The following is a 21,266-nucleotide window of genomic DNA, read 5'->3' on the forward strand; positions in this document are numbered from 1 at the left end:
AGAGATGAAGGTCAAGCAGTCGGTGTTCTCCTTACCCGCTCCAACCCCAGCAGCAGGGCACGATGTTGGCACTCTACATAGAGCACTCTGGGGAGTGTGGAAATGGACTGGAGGAGGGCACCGGACAGGTGCCCCAAACTAGGGGAGTGGAAGTAAGAGGGTTTGAGGAGAGAAGTGGGGAAGAATTCAGAGTCAGGAGAAAGAAAACAGCACTGGTGGTTGAATTCTTGAACAAGTCCTCTTGTTTTACCCTTGCTGTGTCTTCTGTTCCCTTTGCCTAGAACAGGAGTTCTTAATGTTATTTACTTGTTCCTTTTTTTTTTTTTATCCTCATCCAAGAATAGTTTTTCCATTTATCTTCAGATAGAGTGTGAGGAGGAGGAGAGAGAGAAGCACCGATGTGAGCCAGACCCATCGACTGGCTGCCTCCCGCATGACTCCAACCAGGGCCGGGGACGAACCATAACCGAGGTACGTGCTCTTGACTGGAATCAAACCCACGACTCACTGGTCCACCGGCCGATGCTCTAACCGTTGAGCCAAGCCAGTCAGGGCTACATATTCCTTTTTTCGCATTAGGCTTAGATAGTCTGGTCATGGCTATGAAGGTTTTGTTAGAATAAAGTATTTATTTATTTATTTTTATCCTCACCCGAGGACATTTTTGTATTCATCTTCAGGGAGAGAGGGAGGAAGAGAGAGAGAGAGAAACATGGATGTGAAAGAGACACATCAAGTGGTTGCCACCCACACGACCCCAACCAGGGCCAGGGACAAACTGCAACCGAGGTACGTGCCCTTAGTGGGAACTGAACCCGGGCCTCTCTGGTCCGCAGGCTGACGCTCTAACCATTGAGCTAAACTGGCCAGGGCAGAATAAAGTATTTAAATGCATAAATATACATATTCTTTCAAAGAGACTCAATTATATATATATGTAATTATCAAAATATCAAAATATTAGGGAAAAGTTTGAATTGTAGTATGCTAAGTTTTTTATTGATGTAATAAATAATAAGGTCTCACAGTGGGTCTAATACCTACTGTAATTTCAAAGTAGTGATGGGTATAAATGACATTTCAAGAATCTGAGCCAAATGCGATATGAGTTGAATATATCTATATTTCTATTGGTGATAAGGTACAAGTATTGCTAATACTACTCCAGTTTAGGGCCTATATTTATAATTTTTAAAATGCTAAATTTTGAACTGAAGGTTGGTAAAAATAAGGATATAATTGTTTTCCCATTCAAATTCTGTGAACCCCTGAATTTGATCCATGTACCCCTTGGTTAAGAGCCCCTGGCTTAACAGCCCTTTCCTCCTTTGTCCATCTATTATATCCTATTTATCCTCTAAGATTTCTTTTATACATTGTTACTAGTTGCTCTTATTTATTTAATTTTTTTATTTTTTTGTTTTTGGGGCCTTCTGGTAAAGATGGGAAGACCTACTAGACAAATTCAAAAAAAGCTGTAAGCACTTATTTGCTCTTTTTTAAAAACTTATTTAATTACAGTTGATATTCAATATTATATTAGTTTCAGGTGTACAGCATTGTGGTTAGACATTTATATAACTTACAAAGAGATCATCCCATTAAGTCTAGTACCCACCTGACACCATACATAGTTATTACATTATCGACTATATTCCCTATGTTGTACTTTACATCCCTGTGACTATTTTGTTAACCACTAATTTGTACTTTATAATCCCTTCACTTTTTTCACCCAACTCTCCACCACCCTCCCATCTGGCACCTGTCAAAATGTTCTTTGCTAGTTGTTCCTGAAGCTGGGTTTCCATGGCAGCTGTACATGGTCCTACTACGGCCTCAGAGGGACTGTTGCAGTCAGTTGCTTACTTATCTGTCCTCTGACACACTGGAATGTGAGTTCCTTGAAGGAAGAGATTGCTTCTGATACATCTTAGTATCTTGAGTACCTTGCACAGCCTTGAACATAAAAGCCTATTAAGTGAATGAGCACACTGTTCTGTGAGAACACTAATCATCTTATAGATGGCTGCGGAAGGTTAGAGAGTGGGGAGAAATGATACTTTATTGTATCTGTCTTCCAGGAATACAGAAATGTCCTAGTATCGTTGGTGGATAAAAAGACTGTTAGAAAATCTGCCTTGAATAAGGCAGTGAATAAAATCAGGGTGCATAAATGGCAAACAGTAATGTGTGGCCAGCAGAACATGAAAGATTTCTATTTAATTTTGCCCTTTGCTCTAATGGCAATACGGCCGAGATAAACTGTTTTTCTATGAAGAGTAGCTCATGGGCCAGAAGCAGTCTTGGAAACTGAGACCAGTGAAGGGTCAAGCTGCCTGAAGGTTACTTCTTAACTTCAGTAGCTCAATGGTTAGAAACAGAGGCGAGTTTACTGTGCAGCTAAACTTTCAAGGCCCATCAGTAGCGTGGGCCTTTCTAAGACCACCTAATTTTGCGTTTGTAAGTGATTTGTGAGTATGTGTGCTTTCTAAAGAGGACCTCTCAAACTGCATGAGTATTGAGACTCTGGTTTAGATATTAGAAAAATGTAGAATTGTGCACAGCACATTGTATGCTGTGCATGTGTTAACTAGATAAAGAAACTGTGTATACACGGTGAACGTCCTAACCTCCTGACATATAGTATCTTACATTTTCACAATAGAACCCACTCATAACATCTGCAGCATGAACATAAGTGTTTCATCCTTGCTTTTGATTATTCTTCATTCCTTTCCTAACATATGTATGCCTTTCCTTTCTCTCTCAGCCTCTTAAATCGTGCCAGTCCTTTAAAACTCAAGGTAATGAATGCATCTTAGAAACACAGCAGTAGTTGCAGAGTTTCACTTGTAGTGTTTATAAAAACATGAAGAACAAATCATGTCATGTTTGTGGCAGGGAGAGTGCTAAAGGATAAAGATATGGGCTCACTGTGCCGTCAGATTGAGAGGTGAATGTGAAAAGATAATGATTGTAAAATGGGTTTTTCAAAAATTCAACAGTTTTTCTCTGACAGACATTTTTATTAGGTAAACTGAATACCTTAAAAATTTTTTTAAAAAAATTAGGTGTTTTAGCCCAGCCAGTGTGGCTCAGTTGGTTGTGCTGTCCCAGGCACCAAGAGGTCACTGGTTCCATTCTTGGTCAGGACATTGCCCCAGGATGCAGGCTCAATACCCAACAGGGGACATGCAAGAGGCAGCCTACGGATGTTTCTTCCTCTCTCTCTAAAATCAATAAAAACATATTTTTTTAAAAAGTTAGGTGTTTTAAACCATTCTGCTTGTTCCTAAAATTCAGGGAGCCTTTAGGAACATCCCTGGGATGGCAATTCTGACAATTGATGTATGTGGGCAAATTATCTCACAGAAAGGTTTCCCACACAGAGTTGTTGATAAAAGTCTGTATTAAATTTCAATTAGTATATTTTAAAGTAAAGAAAAAGAGAAATTAGCTGTGTAATTAAGCATTTCATTTAAAAATTTTTAATTTTCTTCAAAAAACATTGCACTCTGAAAGACATAACAGAAACTTCATACATGTTACTAGGTGAAAGAAGTAACAAAGGCTCTGCAAAGGCTACATACCTTATGATTTCAACTATATGATTCTGGAAAAGGCAAAACTATGGAGACATAAAAGGATCAGTGTTTGCCAAGGGTTTGGAGGCAGAAGAAGATGACTAAGCAGAGTGCAGACGATTTTCAGGGCATTGAAACTACTCTGTATGATTCCATAATGGTGTTTGCATATCATTGCATATTTGGCTAAACCATGGAATGTGAATCCTAATGTAAACTATAGACTTCGGGTGATTACAATGTGTCAATGTAGGTTCATAGATTGTAACAAATGTACTGATGCAATTCAGGCTTTGTGTGTGAAAACAGGGTGTATGGGAACTCTCTGTTTTGCTCAGTTTTGCTGTGAACCTAAAACTACTCTGAAAAATAAAGTTAATTGAAGTTATTGCCCCTCTCTTAAGTTTAGCATTTAATAACTTAAAAGGTATGAATTTTATTTTTAAAAAGAATCCATGGAGCTATGTATGGGTTTTGATAAACATATGGTCTATGCATAATATAGTAACTATTAATAAACTATGAAATGAAATGCTCTAAAAAAGTACTCTTTCAAATCAAAACAGTCTGGTACTGGCACAAGAACAAGCATATAGATCAATGGAACAGAACAGAGAACCCAGATATCGATCCAAAATAGTATGCACAATTAATATTTGACAAAGGTGGCAATAGCATACAATGGAGTAAAGACAGTCTCTTCAATAAATGATGTTGGGAAAATTAGACAGCTAAATGAAACTGGGCCACCAACTTATACCATACACAAGAATAAACTCAAAATGAATAAAAGATTTAAATGTAACCTGTGAAACCATAAAAATCTTAGAAGAAATGTAGGCAGAAAAATCTCAGACATCATACATAGCAGAATTTTCACTGATACCACATAGGGCAAGAGAAACAAAAGAAAAAATAAATGGGACTACATCAAACTAAAAAGCTTCTGCACAGCAAAAGAAACCAGCATCAAAATGAAAAGGAAACGCACTCTCTGGTTTGTTTGTTTTTTTTTTTTTTTGGTCTTTTTTGGGGGGAACCCACTCCCTGGAAGAACATATTTGCCAATGATACATCAGATAAGGGGTTTATATCCAAAATATATAGAATACTCATACAACTCAATAAAAGGAAGACAAACAATCCAATTAAAAAATGGGCAGAGGACCTGAATAGACACTTCTTCAAACAGGACATACAAATGGCCAGGAGACATATGAAAAAATGCTCAACATATCCAATCATCAGAGAGATGCAAATTAAAACAACTATGAGATGTCACCTCACACCTGCCAGAATGTTGGCCATTAACAAATCCTCAAACAACAAGTGCTGGCAAGGATGTGGAGAAAAGGGGACTCTAGTACACTGCTGGTGGGAATGAATGCAGACTGGTACAGCCACTATGGAAAACAATATTGTGTTTCCTCAAAAAATTAAAAATGGAACTGCCATTTGACCTAGTGATCCCACTTCTTGGAATATATCCTAAGAAGCCTGAGACACCAATCAGAAAGAATATATGCACCCCTATTTCATAGCAGCACTATTTATAATTCCTAAGATCTGGAAACAGCTCAAGTGCCCAGCAGCAGATGAGTGGATAAAAAAGCAGTGGTACATATACACAATGGAGTACTATGCAACTGTAAGAAAGAAAGATCTCTTACCCGAGGGATCTGGAGGGTATTATGGTGAACAAAATAAGCCAGCCAAAGAAGGACAAGTATCACGTGATCTCATTTATCTGTGGAACATAATGAACAAAATAAGCTGTCAACTGAAAGAGATTCAGAGTCATGGAACTAGGGAACAGACTAACACACCTCAGAGAGATGGAGAGTGGGAGGGGCGGGGAGAGATAAACCAAAGAACTTATATGCATATGTGCACAACCAAGGGACACAGACATTTAGTTGGGGAAAGGAGGGGGTGGGGAGCGGGAAGGAAGGCGTCAATGGGGAATATCTGTAATACTTTCTTTTTTTTTTTTAATCCTCACCCGAGGACATTTTTCCATTTTTTGTTCAGTGGGAGGGAGAGAGAGGAACAGAGAGAGAGAAACATCGATGTGAAGGGACACATCGAGTGGTTGCCACCCGCACAACCAACCAGGGCTGGGGACAAACTGCAACCGAGGTACGTGCCCTTAGCGGGAACCGAACCCGGGTCTCTCAGGACCGCAGGCCGACGCTCTAACCGCTGAGCCAAACCGGCCAGGGCTGTAATACTTTCAACAATAAAAAATAAATACATAAATAAAATTTAAAAAGTACTCTTTCAGTCATAACTTCTACTTCTGAACTTTCATGACATTGTTTCCCTTGATTATCCTTTTTGTCCTGATTTGAATTGTTGCAAAATCTCTGTGTAATATTGTTTCCCAGTTTAGGTTGTAAGCAACTCTTTGACTCATGTTTTCCCTACATCCCTGGGGCGAGGGCATTTCCAACAGAGGGAACAGGGTAAGCAAAGGCACAGGGTGAGTGAGGTCAGACAGAGGCCAGGGAATCAGACAGGTGATGTGTGATACAGCTGGCAAACTGGGTTAGGATTAGACCAAGAAATTTAGATTTTTTTTTTTTCTGTAGGCAGTGATGATTGGTTTTTGTAAAACCACAGCAGGGGCAAAATTAGAACTGTGCTAAAGATGATTGCTCTGGCAGCAGATCGTAAATGGGTTGGTGAGGGGGAGAGGAGGCACAGAGTGTAACAAAGGACATAAAAACAACAGCTCCCATTTATGGCACTAGGTGCCAATACTCTGATACATGCTTTATGAGCATCATCCCACATAATCTTCACAATAAGTCTGTGAAGCAGGCATTATCTTTACCTGCATTTTACCTTAAGAACAATGGAGAAGGGGAGACTTGGAGAAGCTCGTACCAGCCAGGTTCTCCGGCGAGCGACCTGTTCAATGGCACAGAGCTCGATGTAACACAGCTGTCGCCATCTTGAAATTCTCTTTCTTAACAAAGGGTCTCATTTTCATTTTGCATTGACCGTGGCGAATTATGTAGTCGGTCCTGGTTGAATGATTTTACCTGTGGCGACATAGGTAATAGATGTCAGATACGGGCCCATGTCCTCAGCTATGCTATGCTGCACTATCTTATGATTCAAGAGCAGAATGCGAAGGAGAGGAAAATGAATTTGAAAGGTATTTTATCAGCATTGAAAAGGTTTAGAAAGTGGGTTTTTGTTTGTTTTTTTTCAAATTGAGATAATTTTGTTTTAGGAAACTTTTTAGGCTTTCACAAGATCTGTTAAGGTAACCAGAGGTTTCCTATTGGGAAACCTTATTACGTCATGGAGGGTGCTGTTAACTGGCCTTGTTGGCTGGGAAGCACTGAGCTTTACATCTGGTCGTTTGTGACATCTGGTGACAACAACATGGTATTGCAAGGATTTATTTTGCTCTTTCAAGAGTGAGGCTGTTCAGGGTTTTTAAAAAAGACTTCCTCTTAACTTTTAAACTTCCTAGGCTATTTTTCTTCTGTACTCATTGAAAAAACAGATTGAAAACTGCCTGACTTATTTGTCCCAGTTTTTTTTATTAATTTATTTTTGTTACAGATGTTTCTCCTTTTTTTCCCCATTGACACCCTCTTCCCCATCCCCCCACCCCTTACCCGGCTCTGTTGTCTGTGTCCATCGGTTATGCGTACATGCATATAAGTTCTGTGGTTTATCTCTTCCCTATTTGTCCCAGCTTTTAATAAGAGCTTTTTATAGAAAAATATTCACATGGGAAGAGTCAAATCATTTTATATAGTATTTCCAAAGAATATATGTCATATTTCTTTAATCCACTCCATCTGTGTAGACAAGAAGATAAAAAGAGCTGAGTAACTATAATCATACGGGTTTATACCACAATGTTTTCAATAGGATCCCACATTTTATCTGTAGCAGTGATACAGTTACATATAGTACATGAGATGGTATTCATAAGGAAAGTGTTCCAAATTTTTACCTTAAAATACATATTCAAATTTTGGGTTTCTTTGCTGTTGTTTAAGAGCTATTTTCACTTTACTAAGCACATGATATGTGAACTCAAGAAATGTTTAAACCACTGAATGACAAAGTGAATAAAAGTCTATCATTAAAGCTCAAAAGGCTCTGACCACGTAGCTCAGTTGGTTAGACTATTGCTCCAATACATCAAGGCTGCAGGTTTGATCTCAAGTCAGGGCACATGCAAAAAGCAATCAATGAATGCATAAATAAGTGGAACAACAAACTGATGTCTCTCTCCCTTTATCACTCTCAAATCGATAATAAAAATATAAAAGCTAAAGGAGTCTATCAAGCTCCTGGATTGACTGCAGAATGCCAATTAAATAAATACAAATGAAATTGTATGACTGTTGAGCATGGAAAGTCTCAAAATAATATTTGAATCCTCCAAATGGTCTCTCACCTCATAGGAGAAAACACTAATAATGTTATAGTATATAATGATCCTATCCCAACTTTCTTTTCTTTTCTTTTTTTAAGGACCTTCTGGTAAAAACCAGAACTGCTAGACAAATTCAAAAGAGCTGTAAGCACTACTATCCCAACTTTCAACCATGTGTTCTTAGAATTGCTTAAAAGTAAAATCTTAGAAGCATAAATATGATCAATTAAATGTGTGTTATGAGCAATTATGTGTTAAATATGAGCAATTAAAATGTGTGTTAAGTTTGTCAGTATAATGCTTCCTGGACTAGTTGTTTTGGTCTTTGTTCAACATTAATATCTACCTATGTGCAAAAAACTGAGGTAGGTAGTGCCTTAGAAATATGAAGAGCTATACAGGAGTGTTAAGTCCAATACCTCTAGTGTCCAGGCAAGTAATTTTATGTCCAAATAAGTGATCGTGTGGGGACAGCAGTAAGGTATAGGGCATGCCCAACATAAACAGGCAGTGGCTGCTCCACTCCAGTGCCAGGTGGTCTTGTGAGCCCAAGATTGTCAGACTCTCAGCATAAGCCAGAAATCTAAATTTTGTGAAATCTGTTACCATTACATTTTTTTAAAGAGTTTTAAAAATATTTTAAGGAGCAAAGAGAATACAGTTGACCCTTGAATGATACAGGTTGGAACTTTGGGTCTATTTATATGTGGATTTTTTCAACAAATATTCTAAATGTATTTTATTTACCTTATGATTTTCTTAACATTTTCTTTTCTCTAGCGTACTTTATTTATTGTAAGAATACAGCATATACTACATTTAACATACAAAATATGTGTTAATGAACTGTTTATGTTTTCTACAAGGCTTCCAGTCAATAGTAGGCTATTAACAGTTAAGTTTTGAGGGAAGTCAAAAGTTATATGCAGATTCTCAACTGCACAAGGGTTGGCACCCCTAACCCTTGTATTATAAAAGGATCAACTGTATACCCACCAATTTTGATAACTCACCAAGACTAATTTCGTCAGGTCTAACTCTCAGGGTCTTTTCAATAGATAGCCACAGCCACAAAGAAATTGAGGTGAGTGAGGATTAATTACTTCCCCATAATCTGGATATGAGATTATAATGGAAGCCAACCTCAAACCAAATTCTGATGCACATAGACATTTATCAAACAAAACAGTTCATCCAACCTCTTATGTAAGCTTGATAAGACCCCCGACCCTCTGCCCTTAAAAGGTGCTCTCACTACCTTCTTGCAAGAAAAGTTCTCTTAAAGCAGATGTAACACCATTCCTGAGGCTGAATTCTATAACACTTATAGAACACAAGAAAATTTAGGGATTGAGTTGCAGGCTTCATGAATTCCTCTACTCTACTCATCAAGGGTGGCAAGAATTTCTAAAATGTTTTATTCAATCCACATATCTTAAATATTGTACTGATAATTTCACAAATTAAATCCCATTTCTAACAGTTATCATACGTTAGAGCAAGCCAAAAAATAAAAACCAATTCCTGACATTTGCTACGCTAACTAGCAAACCATGTGGTGTGGATCAAGATAGTGATAATATACATCCTTGTGATAGCTGCTTCTGGAGTGTGGTCTTTCTGATGCTGGTACCTGATCACGTCTGGAGCATGGAATTCTCAGTCTGGGCAACCAGAACTGAAGCTTAAACTAGTATGTGCCTAATATCACAGTGTGTATGCCAAAGTAGGTTCAAGTGCATTACAGTGTCATTCCAACAGTCCAGTTCTGGCCTGGTAGAACTCCAGTTTACAGCCTCTTATATATAGAAATTTATCCTTGCTTCCTAGGAGTTTCCATTCTAGAATGGAATTATGTGAGAGGAGTAATTTCAGTAAGAATAAAAGGATAGAAGAACAGAAATGTGGTTGTGGTCTGGGAATACAATGCAGAGTGCGCAGCCAGATGGAAGAAGCAACAATGCCTTCCCCGTGCAGATCACAAAACTGGCTTGGAGACAGAATGTAGTAGTGGTGGAGATCCTTGACTGCCAGGCAGGCGACTGTGGGACTCCCACCCTGCTAATGGTAGTTACCTCAATGACTTTCAACTTCCCTTGCTGATAACTCTGAAATTGATGAAGTAGGAAAGGAAACCACTACTTTCTACTTAAACTCTAAGCTATGAGGAAGAATTTGGTTCATAAAGTGAAAGTCTTAGGAACCATAGAAGAAAGCTAATGTTCAGTTTAGTTTATTTCAACATTTACTGAATCCCAGACATTGCGCTGGCATGGGGGATTCAACAAATGATTGAGGGAGCTATGAAGAGCACCTAACCCAAATGGGTTGGATCCGGGCAAACATTCCAACACCTGAAATGAGTCATGAAGAATGAGTGGTATATGTCAAATGAGGAAGAAGGATTGTAGTGATGGGTCTGGTGGGCATGTTAGGCAGCAAGGAGAGTAGGAGCAACGGCATAGAAGCGACACAGCCTGAGTGCACAGAACTACAAAACGTTTTCTACTATTGCTGTTCAAAGTGTAAGGCAGGAGTACCGGGAAATGAGGCTTTAGAAGGAAGAAACCGGTTGATTATGCTAAGAAACTAGGAATTTTCCCAGAAGGAATCACTAAAAGGTTGAAAGTGTCAGAGTGACATGGTTAGAGTGCATTTTAGCTAATCCACTGTGATTGACATTGAAGTCAAATATAGACAGCGCCTGGGGCAAGTGGAGCAAGACTGGGGCAAGAAGACCAGTTAGGAGGTCATCCTACTGGTTTAGAGTGCAGTCAGAGGAGCTAGAGCTGATGTAGTAGAGTTACATTTGATTTAACTAACTCATCCTCTAAAACCAGCAGATTGGAGATAAGAGAGTGGATGGGAGAGTAAGGGCCAGGAGGTAATGGCATTTTAGACTTCATGGGGGTGATAGAGACACAGAGTTTAGGAAAGCAGATTTAAATAAATTTAGAGCAAAAAAATGTTATAGTTCCCATGGCTTTGAGTCTTACAGGTTGTGAAGCATACGAAACTGCAAACTTACACTGAGAAGAAAGCATATTATTAACAGAGACTTTTCTGGAGTCTTTCCTTTGAATCCAGAATTTTGGTGAAAGGAGGACTTTATACGCAAGTTCATACAAGTCAAACAGCTGCCCGAGAGTACCCCAGAATGAGTTACAGCTTGGGGGAAATGGTAAATCCAATGTAAAAGAACTCTTTAAAAGTTATTTTCATTTAAAAAAAAATTGAAAATATGCAGTGCCATTGATTGAGAAAAAATAATGTTAACAATTGGAAATGACAGAGAACAAATATAGAATTCTTATTTCCAAAGTTTTGCTGTAGGAGCATAATCATGAGACGGGCAAGAGTACAACTATTTAAAACTCGACCATATCCAGAGAAGAGATGTAATGTGAGGAATGGCTGAAAAAAGCTGACAGTGCTTATCCCTGAGTGGGTTATGGGGCATGAGAACTACTTTTCATATATGAAGTACTGTCTATTAGAATTGAGGTTAAATATTTCTATTGTACGTTCTAGTCACAGGGTGGGACAGGAACAAGGGGAGGAAGGAAGAGAATGAGGTCAGTTCTTAAAAGTCACATGAAGCTGGATTTCAGTTCAATATAATCATGTTCTTCCTATTAGGTTCTCCATACATAGTTTCCTCCCAACATTTAATTAGAAAAATTTTCAAACATACAGTACAGCAAAGTAGAAAGCATTTTACAGCGAATGCCCATATACTCACCACCTCGATTCTACCATTAACATTTTACTGTACTTGTATTATCACATATTTATCTATCTATCCATCCATCAATCCATCTAATTTTTAGGATACATTTCAGAGTAAATTCCATATAATTTGGGATATCTTTGGAAATCTAGGGCATGTTAATCCCAAGAGCTTTTTTACAGAGGCTAATGGCTACGCGTTGGGGATGCTGTAGAGGGGAATTCTGCATTGAGTCAGTAGAGTGGACCAAACTATTTTTCAAACTTTTGACTGCTACCCACACCAAGAAATTTATTTCACACTCCTAACAAGTGTGTACCACTTACATACTTAAATAATAACTTCAGGAAACATTTTTTTACCCTTAACATGAGTGAAGCATGCCAATATTTTATATTTTATTTATTTTAAAAAGTGCTAGTCATGGCCCTGGCCAGGTAGCTCAATTGGTTAGAGCATCTTCCTAATAAGCCAAGGTTTCAGGTTTGGTCCCCGGTCAGAGCACATACAAGAAGCAATCAATGAATGCATAAATAAGTGGATCAAGCCCTGGCCCATTTGGCTCAGCAGTTAGAGTGTTGGCCTGTGGACCAAGGGTTGTGGGTTCAATTTCCTGGTCAAGGGTTTGTACCTGGGTTGCAGACTAGATCCCTGGTTTTGGGCCGGGTTGTGTGGGAAGTAACCAATCCAACAGAAGTGTCTCTCTCACCTGGATGCTGGCCCTCCCCCCTCTGGAAATTAATGGAAAAGTGTCCTCTGGTGAGGATTGACAAAATAATTAAAAAAATAAAAAATAAAGTTGGGCACTTTATAAAAAACATAAGTGGATCAACAAATTGATGTTTCTCTTTCTCTCTCAAAAAAAAAATTAATTAAAAACAAATTTTTAAAGTGCTAATCATGACCTCCTAACTTGATTTGATGACCCACCACCATTAGGTTGTGATTTGCCATTTGAAAATTATTGGACTAGTCAACCTCCAAGAAGAGTAGTTTTTTAAAAAGAATCCTATGGCTACAACTAGGATTTCTCTAATCTTTCCAATCATCAGGAAGCTGTTTTGAGTCTCAGCACTGTATTTACCTAGCCATAGCTTTACGTTGTATGGCAAGCTTAATGAAGGGAAAACCATTAAATGCCCAGTAAGGCTTCTGGATAGATCTAATTCACTCTTTAGGAGTTAAGTTTACTAATTGCCTGTTTTCACAAACAGGAATTTAGATACTATTGGATGGATGGGAAGACTTCAGTACTCACGTATTTTAGTCTGTTAAATGCGGCTATTTATCTCTGCTGTGGCTCTGTCATAGTTTAGAACAATGAGAAAACAGATATAAAAACACTTTGTAAACCAACGTTTTATTAAAATTCTTCGGCGAAGGCAGGAAAGGGATGCTGCAATCAAGCTCCAAAACTCTCTGCTCTTACAGAACTGTTACATTAACCTCCCCAAATGGCGATGACAACGCCAAAGGGGAGAGACTCTGAGGCACAAGCTGTGAACTCGCCAGGGCTTTGCCCCCACACTCCTGCGCTCCGCTGCGTCCGCGCATGCTCAAGCGCGGCTCCGGCCTCCTCCCGGGGCTGGGTCGAACTCGGAGGGCGGAGTGCGGGCCACGTGGGGTCTCGTGACGTCATCTCCGGGCGCCGAGGGTAACTGGACTTGGGGTGGGCTTCCAGGGCTCTGCGGCGCTGCGGGTTGTTATTTGCTGGATCTCGGAGGGCGGAAGTGCAGCGGGGCTCGGCTCCGACCACCTCGCCGGTGCCTTCAGCAGCTGCGCGGGCTCCGGGGACTCCTGGCTCGCGCCTCTGCGGGGCTGTGTGTCAAGCATCCTGCGCCGCCGCCGGGCCAGAGCTGGGGACCCCATCATCCTCACCGGTGCGGGAAGCCAGAGGAGGAGCCGGCGCTTCTGGTAGGGTGTGTGTGTGTGTCACCCCCACCCCCACCCCCAGAATGAGGAAATGCCCGAAGGAGGAGGGTAGGGAGATGCCAGGTAGGTGTGGTAAGAAGGAGGGGCGAATGGCAGGCTAGAGGAACGCTCCCCCGGGCGGCGGTGGCGGGGAAGGGTGGCTCCTCCGGGGGAGGTGGGGCTGGCCAGACGTCGCCCCCGGATCCCGCGGGTGGCCGGAGGGTGTAGTGTGTGCGGTCTCTCTCGGGGAATACGGCTGTGCCTTACTAAGGTAGGAAGCCCAGGCTCTAGAGTTTAGTTCAAAACCTGCACTTTTCGTGGAACAGTTATTTAAATCATTTATTTCACAGGCAGTTCAATTCTGTCCGAATTCGGTATTTCCTCCCATTTATTTTTTCAACGGCATTTATTCAGTCTCATTTTAATAATGTTTAGTGCTAACAAAGCCATTTTCTGTTGGCAAAGTATTTTCACGTACTTTAATTATACTTAGGATTATTTTCGAATCATACATGAAGAACTTGAGGGACCGAGGGAAACTGGATTGGTTCCAGATTTTTCTGAGGGATGGGAAGGCACAGCAGGTCTTCAGCAAGAGTCCTAATCCAGAGACCATCATACAGCACTGAACTTCCAAGGCCTTTCAGAATTCACTTGATAAATCTCAGAGTTTTGGGGACTGTGGGTACTTTGAACTGAATTATTTGTGATTTCCATAGAAGGACTTATTGGTTGAATTTGAAAGTAAAGATGTTGGGCTGAGGGTAGTATTGGAGGGGAATTTTAGCATTTTGCACTAGATTTAAGTTTGTGCTTTGATCCTCAAAAATGTTCCATGTTAAAATTGGGTAAAATGAACAAAATGGTATTAGATGGATAGAAGTTTTTAGAATAATGCATACACTTCAGGTGTTGGTCAGCTTTATTAATTTAACAAATATGGAGTGCCTGTTATGTAACAGGCACTAAGCAAAAAGTAAACAAAACAATAAAAATCCCTGCCATCATGAAGTTCACCTTGGGGGTAGGAGGGAAGATAACATAAACATTAATTAAAATATGTGTATCAGGTGGTGGGAAGTGCTAGAGAAAAAAAATATAAAGCAATGAAAGGGAATGCTGGTGGCATGCATGGGAAATTGCAGTGGTAGCCTTAGAAGAGGTGATATTTGAGCAGAGACCTAAAAGTGATAAAGAAGTGTGCCTATGAATGTAATGGAAAGAGCCATTAGAGCAGCCACAAAGGCTGGAGTATTCCAGCTAGTTTGGCTGGAACTGAGTGAACAAGTGGGGAGAGAAGTAAAGAATCAAGTCAGAATTGGGTCAGGTCCTGTATAGCCTTGTAGGACTTGTAAGAGCTTTGAATAAAGAGTAAACTGATCTTACTTGTGTTTAAAAGGATCTTTCTGATTGTTATGTTGTCTGTTTACAGCAGGGCAGAAATGAGACCTATTTGTAGGCTGTTGCATATTTCCAGGTTAAAGGTCATGGTGACTTGGATTGGTGGTAATAGTGGAGGTGGTGAGAAATGCAGAGTTTTTTTTGTGTGTTTTTTTTTGACTAGTGTCTAAGCTAGAGTCATCAGATGTGAAGAGGGGTCAAGGATGACCCCAAAATTTAGAGCCTGATCACTAAAGAATAGAGTTAGCACTAAGTAATTTCAGGAAGACCACAGAGTAAATAGGGAGGGGAAGGAGGAAGATCTGAAATCATTAAGTTTTGCAACATGCTACATTTTCAAATGAAATGTCAATATGCAGTAGCTGTTAACGAAACTGGAGTTCAAAATATAAATGTGGGAATTGTTCATGTATAAGTGTCATTTAAAGTCATGGGAGAGCTCCAAAGGGGTGGTTTAAGAACTGAGCCTCGGGGCCTTCCACTTTTGGAGTAGGTGAGTTTTTTTTTTTTTTTTTTACTACTCCTCCAGGGTAGGGTGGGACTGTTCATTAAAACCCTTGTTTAGAATCACTGATATTTAGATACAATGTAGAAGGAAATACAAACCAGGGCCTGAGCTGGGTGAAAGTAGATGTGAAAATTTGAGGAGAGCTGTGATATGAAATGGTGCTATAGGACAGTGGAAGAATAAAAGTGTAATTGTACTGGTTTGGAAAATTTTTTAATTAAAAAACATTTATTTTTCCTTTATTGATTTTTTTTTTTTTTTTTTAGGAAGAGAGAAAGGGAGAAGGAGAGAGAGAAACATCAATGAGAGAGAACATTGATTGACTACCTCCTGCATGCCCATCACTGGGGATCAGGTCCACAACCTGGGCATGTGTTCTGACTGGGAATTGAACCGGCAACCTCTTGGTGCATGGGTCGACCCTCAACCACTGAGCCACACCTGGACTGGAAAAGCTTTTGAAGTAGCTAGTATAACTTTATTTTTATATATTTCTCTATATTTTCCAGTTCAACAAAAATTCCAGAGCCTGCTATGTGCTAATTATGCTAATATTGTGAATAAAAAGGTATCTAGTTTCTGCTGTCAGGGAACTCTCAGTTCAGTATAAGGAGAGGCAAGAGACAGATAAGATAAACATATCTGCAATGCATGGTTATAACATGCTATTATAGAAGTAATTAGATTAGAAGTTGCTTAGCTGAAAGCTTCCCAAGGAGCTGGTGTTAAACCGACTCTTAAAAGAGGATTGAGAGTTTGGCAAAAGAAGAGGGAAAGGATGTTCAAGCAGAGGGGCCATGGAAGCACAAAGAAACCATATATTAAATACATATACCATTTATTAAGTGGCAACCAGATGCTAAACACTAAGAGCTCTCTGAAATTAGAATTATCTTCCATTTACAGATATGAAGTTCAGAGATGTCAGATTTGTTGTCCAAGGACCACACAGCTTATAGATGGAAGTCAGGGTTTAAACCCATGTTAATCTGATATCAAAACCCCTTAACCTACCTACCTTTATAGCCTGCTTTCAGCAATCAAATCTCTTCTGTCCTGTACTTTGTTCCTCAGCCAGTTTTTCACCAACTTCTGTTCTTTCTTGGAAAGACCTCATATCTGTCTCTCATTCCACTGCTACCATTCTAAGTTAGGCACTCATTATTATATGCCCTAGCTGCTAAAATTGCATCCTGGTTATATTTTCTCTGACTTGGGATCTCCTTTTGTGCACTGCTACCAGTTAGTTGTTTTTATTTCATTATAAAACTATGCAGACTCTCTACACTTACTGGATGAAATTGAGAACCCACAGTATTCCATTTAGTATCCTTCATGATCTAGTCTCAGTTTACATTCATAGATTTGACATTAAAAGAATAGTAATTTATTTCTCAGTACTTCATATGTGTTCAGTACTGTGTCAAACACTGTAGTCTCCCCCAGCCCCCAAGAATAGCTTGATGAATTTTACAGGTAAGGAAATTGAGACTTAGTGAAGTGAATTGACTTGCCCAGGACCTTTGTGTGATATTAAGACGTTTCACAATGTCAACTTTTTTAAGTCTACTTCTCCCAACCTAGAGCTTCCAAAAATGTTTGCACATGTACTGCTTCTGCTCATTTGCTGCCTTTGTCGATGCCAGTTTGTCTGCCTAGAATATTTTTCTTCTTCTCTTTGCCTGTCCATATTCTACCCATTTGTCAATTTCCGTGTCTTTTAAAACTCTTCCCTGAACACTATATTAATATTAATACATTAATATTTTACTTCCCCTCCCTCCTTTTTTATGAAAACTCTCTGAAAGTAACATTTCATTTATAACCTTGGACATTGTGGGATTGGAAAACATGTTGGCAATCAGTATGGTGTGATGGAAAGAATATGACATTAGGAATCAGAGACAAAAAATCTTTACTATAAGCTTATAAGTGCTGTAATAGAGGAAAAGAAAGGTGCAGTGAGGAAACAGGTTCTACCTGAGTCATGCATGGAAAGGGTATTTGAGCTGGGTACTGAAGGATGTCTAAGTTGGAAAGAAACAGTGGAGAAGGCTACATTAGGATAAGTAACCACCAGCATGAGCAGAGCCATGGAAAGGACATGAAAGTGCATTGTATGTTTAGTATATTTAGATGTATTACCTTCTGGGCAATGCCTAAGGTTTTAAAAAAGTTGTTATTATCACCATCATTATCATCTTATATGCCCTTGGCATCTGCCACAAAGCTGGGCATATCAAATGATCAAATATTTATTGACTTTATATTGAAGATTATTATCAATGTTCAATGCATAATTTTTAGTTATTTTCCTTTACTTTTATAATTCCTGCTTATATTATATAATGCTTTTTATTATTCTTAGTTCTTGGAGTCTTTAGGACTTTTAAACATTTTTTTGAGATATGCTCTTGTTGGATCTGTAAATTATGATAGATATACTTTATAGAACTATGTATAGGCATTGGTCCAAGTACTTTATATGTATTAATGTAATTTTTATATATTTTATGTGGTAAGCACTGCAATTTTTATTTTATAGATGAGAAAACAGAGAGAAGTTAAGTGACTTAGTTGAGGTCACATAGTAAGTGGTGGAGCTAGGTTTTGAGTCCCAGTGATTTGGTTTCATATTCTACATTTTGAGCCTCCACATCATACCGCCTCTCAAGAGTTCAGTTTTGTTAATGGATATATTTTCATAAAAGTTAAAACACTGGTATGCTGGAAAGAGCACTGGGCTCAGTTCAAGTGAGCAGAGTTCTTATGGTTTGAGTGTTCATTAGTGCTCTTGTTGGGCAGATTTTTTTCACCTCTTTCAGTTTATTTACCTGTAGGTGACATTGCATCCAATTGACCTCCAAGGTATACTTAAGTATAGTGATACAAATTTAGAACCGTAGCCTGGCTGGTGTGGCTCAGTGGTCGAGCGTCGACCCATGCACCAGGAGGTCGCCAGTTTGATTCTTAGGGCACATGCCCAGGTTGTGGACCAAATCCCCAGTGGGGGTATGCTGGAGGGAGCCAGTCAGTGTTCTCTCTCATCGATATTTCTGTCTTCTCTCTCCTTTCCTCTCTCTAAAAAAATAAATAAATAAAAAATAAAGGAAAAAAAAACAAAACAAATTTAGACTCTACTTGAATTTGAATTTTTTTCTCTCCCTGACTAATTTATGGCATTCTTGATGTACTTGGCATTGGTCAGTGGGCAAGAAGAGGGAAAAACTCCTTGAATAATTCAGTAGTAATAGTTGATATTTGGCTAAACAATACAGTTATTTAAAGTGATTGTACAGGATACAGTATGATAAATTATAAATTAGCTAGCTTGTGAAAGATAGAATGTGTGTGTGTGTGTGTGTGTGTGTGTGTGTTTATATGTAGAAGGCTGTTGAATCTCAGTAGTCAGATACCAGCAGTATTTATTTCAGCAGTTACTCAAACAGTATATTGTAGTGTTACCTAGTTGTAGAATATTAGTGCTGGAAGACACTTGGATATTACAGAGGTCAAAAGCTGTATCCTTTTACCATATTCAGAAATTTCTGTTTGCAGATGTAGTGCTGTATTTGTGGTATGGGGAATATTCTGAATTCAGAGTAGAACTTTCACTGTTTCATTGGGTCATAGGATTGTGAGCTAGATTTTCAGAGCAGGTAGGATTTGAACAGATGAGAGAACATACTAGTCAAGGGAGGTGGTAGGGCAGAGAGCAATGTTTTAAGGGACCAGTTTTGTTAGAGGGTTTAAAAAGAAATACAGTAAATAAGATTGGAAATATTGGTGAAACCAAATTATGGGCAGGATGAAATTTAGAATAGGATTAGGTTTGCCAAAGATTTTTTTTTTAAGATCAGAGATGTAGTTTTTTTTGTTTTTTGTTTTCGCCAGAAGGAGAGTCTGAACTATCTGGAATAGAAGTTAAAATATGGGGCAGGAATAATTGTGGATGATATTTTGGAGAGGGCTTAAGTAAAGGGTTCACTTTAGATAAATAAGGCTTGAGAGAATGATGCATCTTATAGTTTCACTTTGGCTGTCGTAATTTTGAACTGGTTACATCTATGAGCCCTTTAAAACAAATTGTATCTGCATTTAGAATTTGTACTGATTTTGGCATTTAGTTTTTCCTATAATCTTTCTTGATTTCAGAGCAGTTTCATTCATCCTTGTAAGGGTCTGATTAATGTTTCTCATTTTATTTTCAGTTTAGCTTTGGTTGAAAAAAGAATTTAGCCTATATGTACTGCTTTAACCACTGGAAGAATGACAGATGACAAAGATGTGCTTCGAGATGTGTGGTTTGGAAGAATTCCAACGTGCTTCACCCTGTATCAGGATGAGATAACTGAACGGGAGGCAGAACCATATTATGTAAGTATGTGGATGGTGTCACATGGGATATCTAACTTTGTTTATTTTTATAAATAAAGCTCTAAGAGCCTGGAGGCTGTTATTCAAGATTTTTTATTCAATTAGTACATGATTATTATGGAAAATTAGAAAACAGATCAGCAAAAAGAATGAAATTAAAATTACCCTAGTCTTGTCACACAAAGGGAAAAACCACTGTTGATATTTGATATGAGACCTTTTTGACTTTCTTTTTTTATGCACATATGCTTAGATATAATGATGGAGTCATAATTTGCTGTTTTTTTATAGGAAGCTATTTTGAAAATAATATGTTCAGATTTGATTTTTTGTCTTTAGGTTGTTCTAAGCAACTATTTGACAATTTATTATAGCTCAGTGAACATACGAACATATGTATGTGATTTCATATGTTGATGAGCTAATATGTAAAATATATTATTTAATAACAAATTGTTGTATATAGACTTGTGGTTTGAGTTAATAATATAAATTATTGTATATAGACTTGTGGTTTGAGTTAGTATATTATCTTTTCTATAAAAGAATGTCAGCTCAGCTGGTGTGGCTCAGTGGTTCAGCATCGACCCATACACCAAGAGGTCACCAGTTCAATTCCCGGTCAGGGCACATGCCCAGGTTGTGGGCCTGATCTGCAGTGTGGGGCATGCAGGAGGCGGCCAATCCATGTTCTCTCTCATCGATGTTTCTGTCTCTCCCTCTCCTTTTCTCTCTCTCTAAAATCAATAAAGAAAACAAAAATTATGAAGAATGTCAAATATCTTCTGAATTTAGCCTGTTTTTTTTTTTGTTTTTTTTCTGAGTGCCCATATAATCAGAACTTAAACATCTGTCAGAAATAATAGTATCCCGCCTGTTTCCTGAATAGCCCCTAATAGACATTGACATTCTTGGTTGTCATTATTTGAGTTTTTTCTTTTCCTATTTCAGGTATACATAATATCGTTCACCCAGGGGGATCTGGAAAAGTGGGAAATGTATTTGTGGTTCTAGACTATTTCTGTTTTGTTTTGTTTTAAGTTGATTTTAGAGAGAGAAGAAGGGAGAGGGAGGGAGAGATAGAAACATCGATGAGAGAGAACATTGATTGGCTGCCTCCTGCATGCCCCCCAATGGGGATGTGGCCCATAACCTGGGCATGTGCCCTGACTGGGAATCAAAACAGTGACCTCTTGGTGCATGGGTTGACATTCAACCACTGAGCCACACCAGCCAGGTGGTTCTGGACTATTTCTTGTTTTACCTTAATAAAGCTTTCCCTTTGCTGTCTCCCTTGCCTGTTTGGAAGGCAGTATTGCTCCTGAGCCTGTTCCAGCTGTGGCA

At 38.9% G+C, this 21,266-nt stretch overlaps 1 protein-coding gene, 1 non-coding gene and 1 pseudogene across 4 annotated transcripts in view; 1 reads left to right on the plus strand and 2 right to left on the minus strand.

The window, feature by feature from the left end:
• Positions 1–1,424: 1,424 nt before the first annotated feature.
• Positions 1,425–1,487, minus strand: LOC118622097. Its single transcript, XR_004957924.1, has one exon. It is a non-coding gene; the product is annotated as a U7 small nuclear RNA (small nuclear RNA).
• Positions 1,488–8,090: 6,603 nt separating this feature from the next.
• LOC118622098 lies at positions 8,091–8,149 on the minus strand (annotated as a pseudogene).
• A 5,234-nt stretch (positions 8,150–13,383) lies between these two features.
• Positions 13,384–21,266, plus strand: part of ATG5 (autophagy related 5) — a 132,783-nt gene continuing 124,900 nt past the window's right edge. The window contains exons 1-2 of one of the 3 annotated variants that reach the window (XM_036248393.1): positions 13,384–13,639; positions 19,757–19,922. In XM_036248393.1, the coding sequence (XP_036104286.1) occupies positions 19,815–19,922 (108 nt within the window). In that variant the 5' untranslated portion in view covers positions 13,384–13,639; positions 19,757–19,814. Of the gene's footprint in view, positions 13,640–13,885; positions 13,908–19,756; positions 19,923–21,266 lie in introns of those variants that run through there. The other 2 variants (XM_036248391.1, XM_036248392.1) reach the window with 2 other exon arrangements.

This window comes from Molossus molossus, unplaced genomic scaffold, assembly GCF_014108415.1.
Source record: "Molossus molossus isolate mMolMol1 unplaced genomic scaffold, mMolMol1.p scaffold_m16_p_8, whole genome shotgun sequence".
Classification (NCBI taxonomy): Eukaryota; Metazoa; Chordata; class Mammalia; order Chiroptera; family Molossidae; genus Molossus; species Molossus molossus.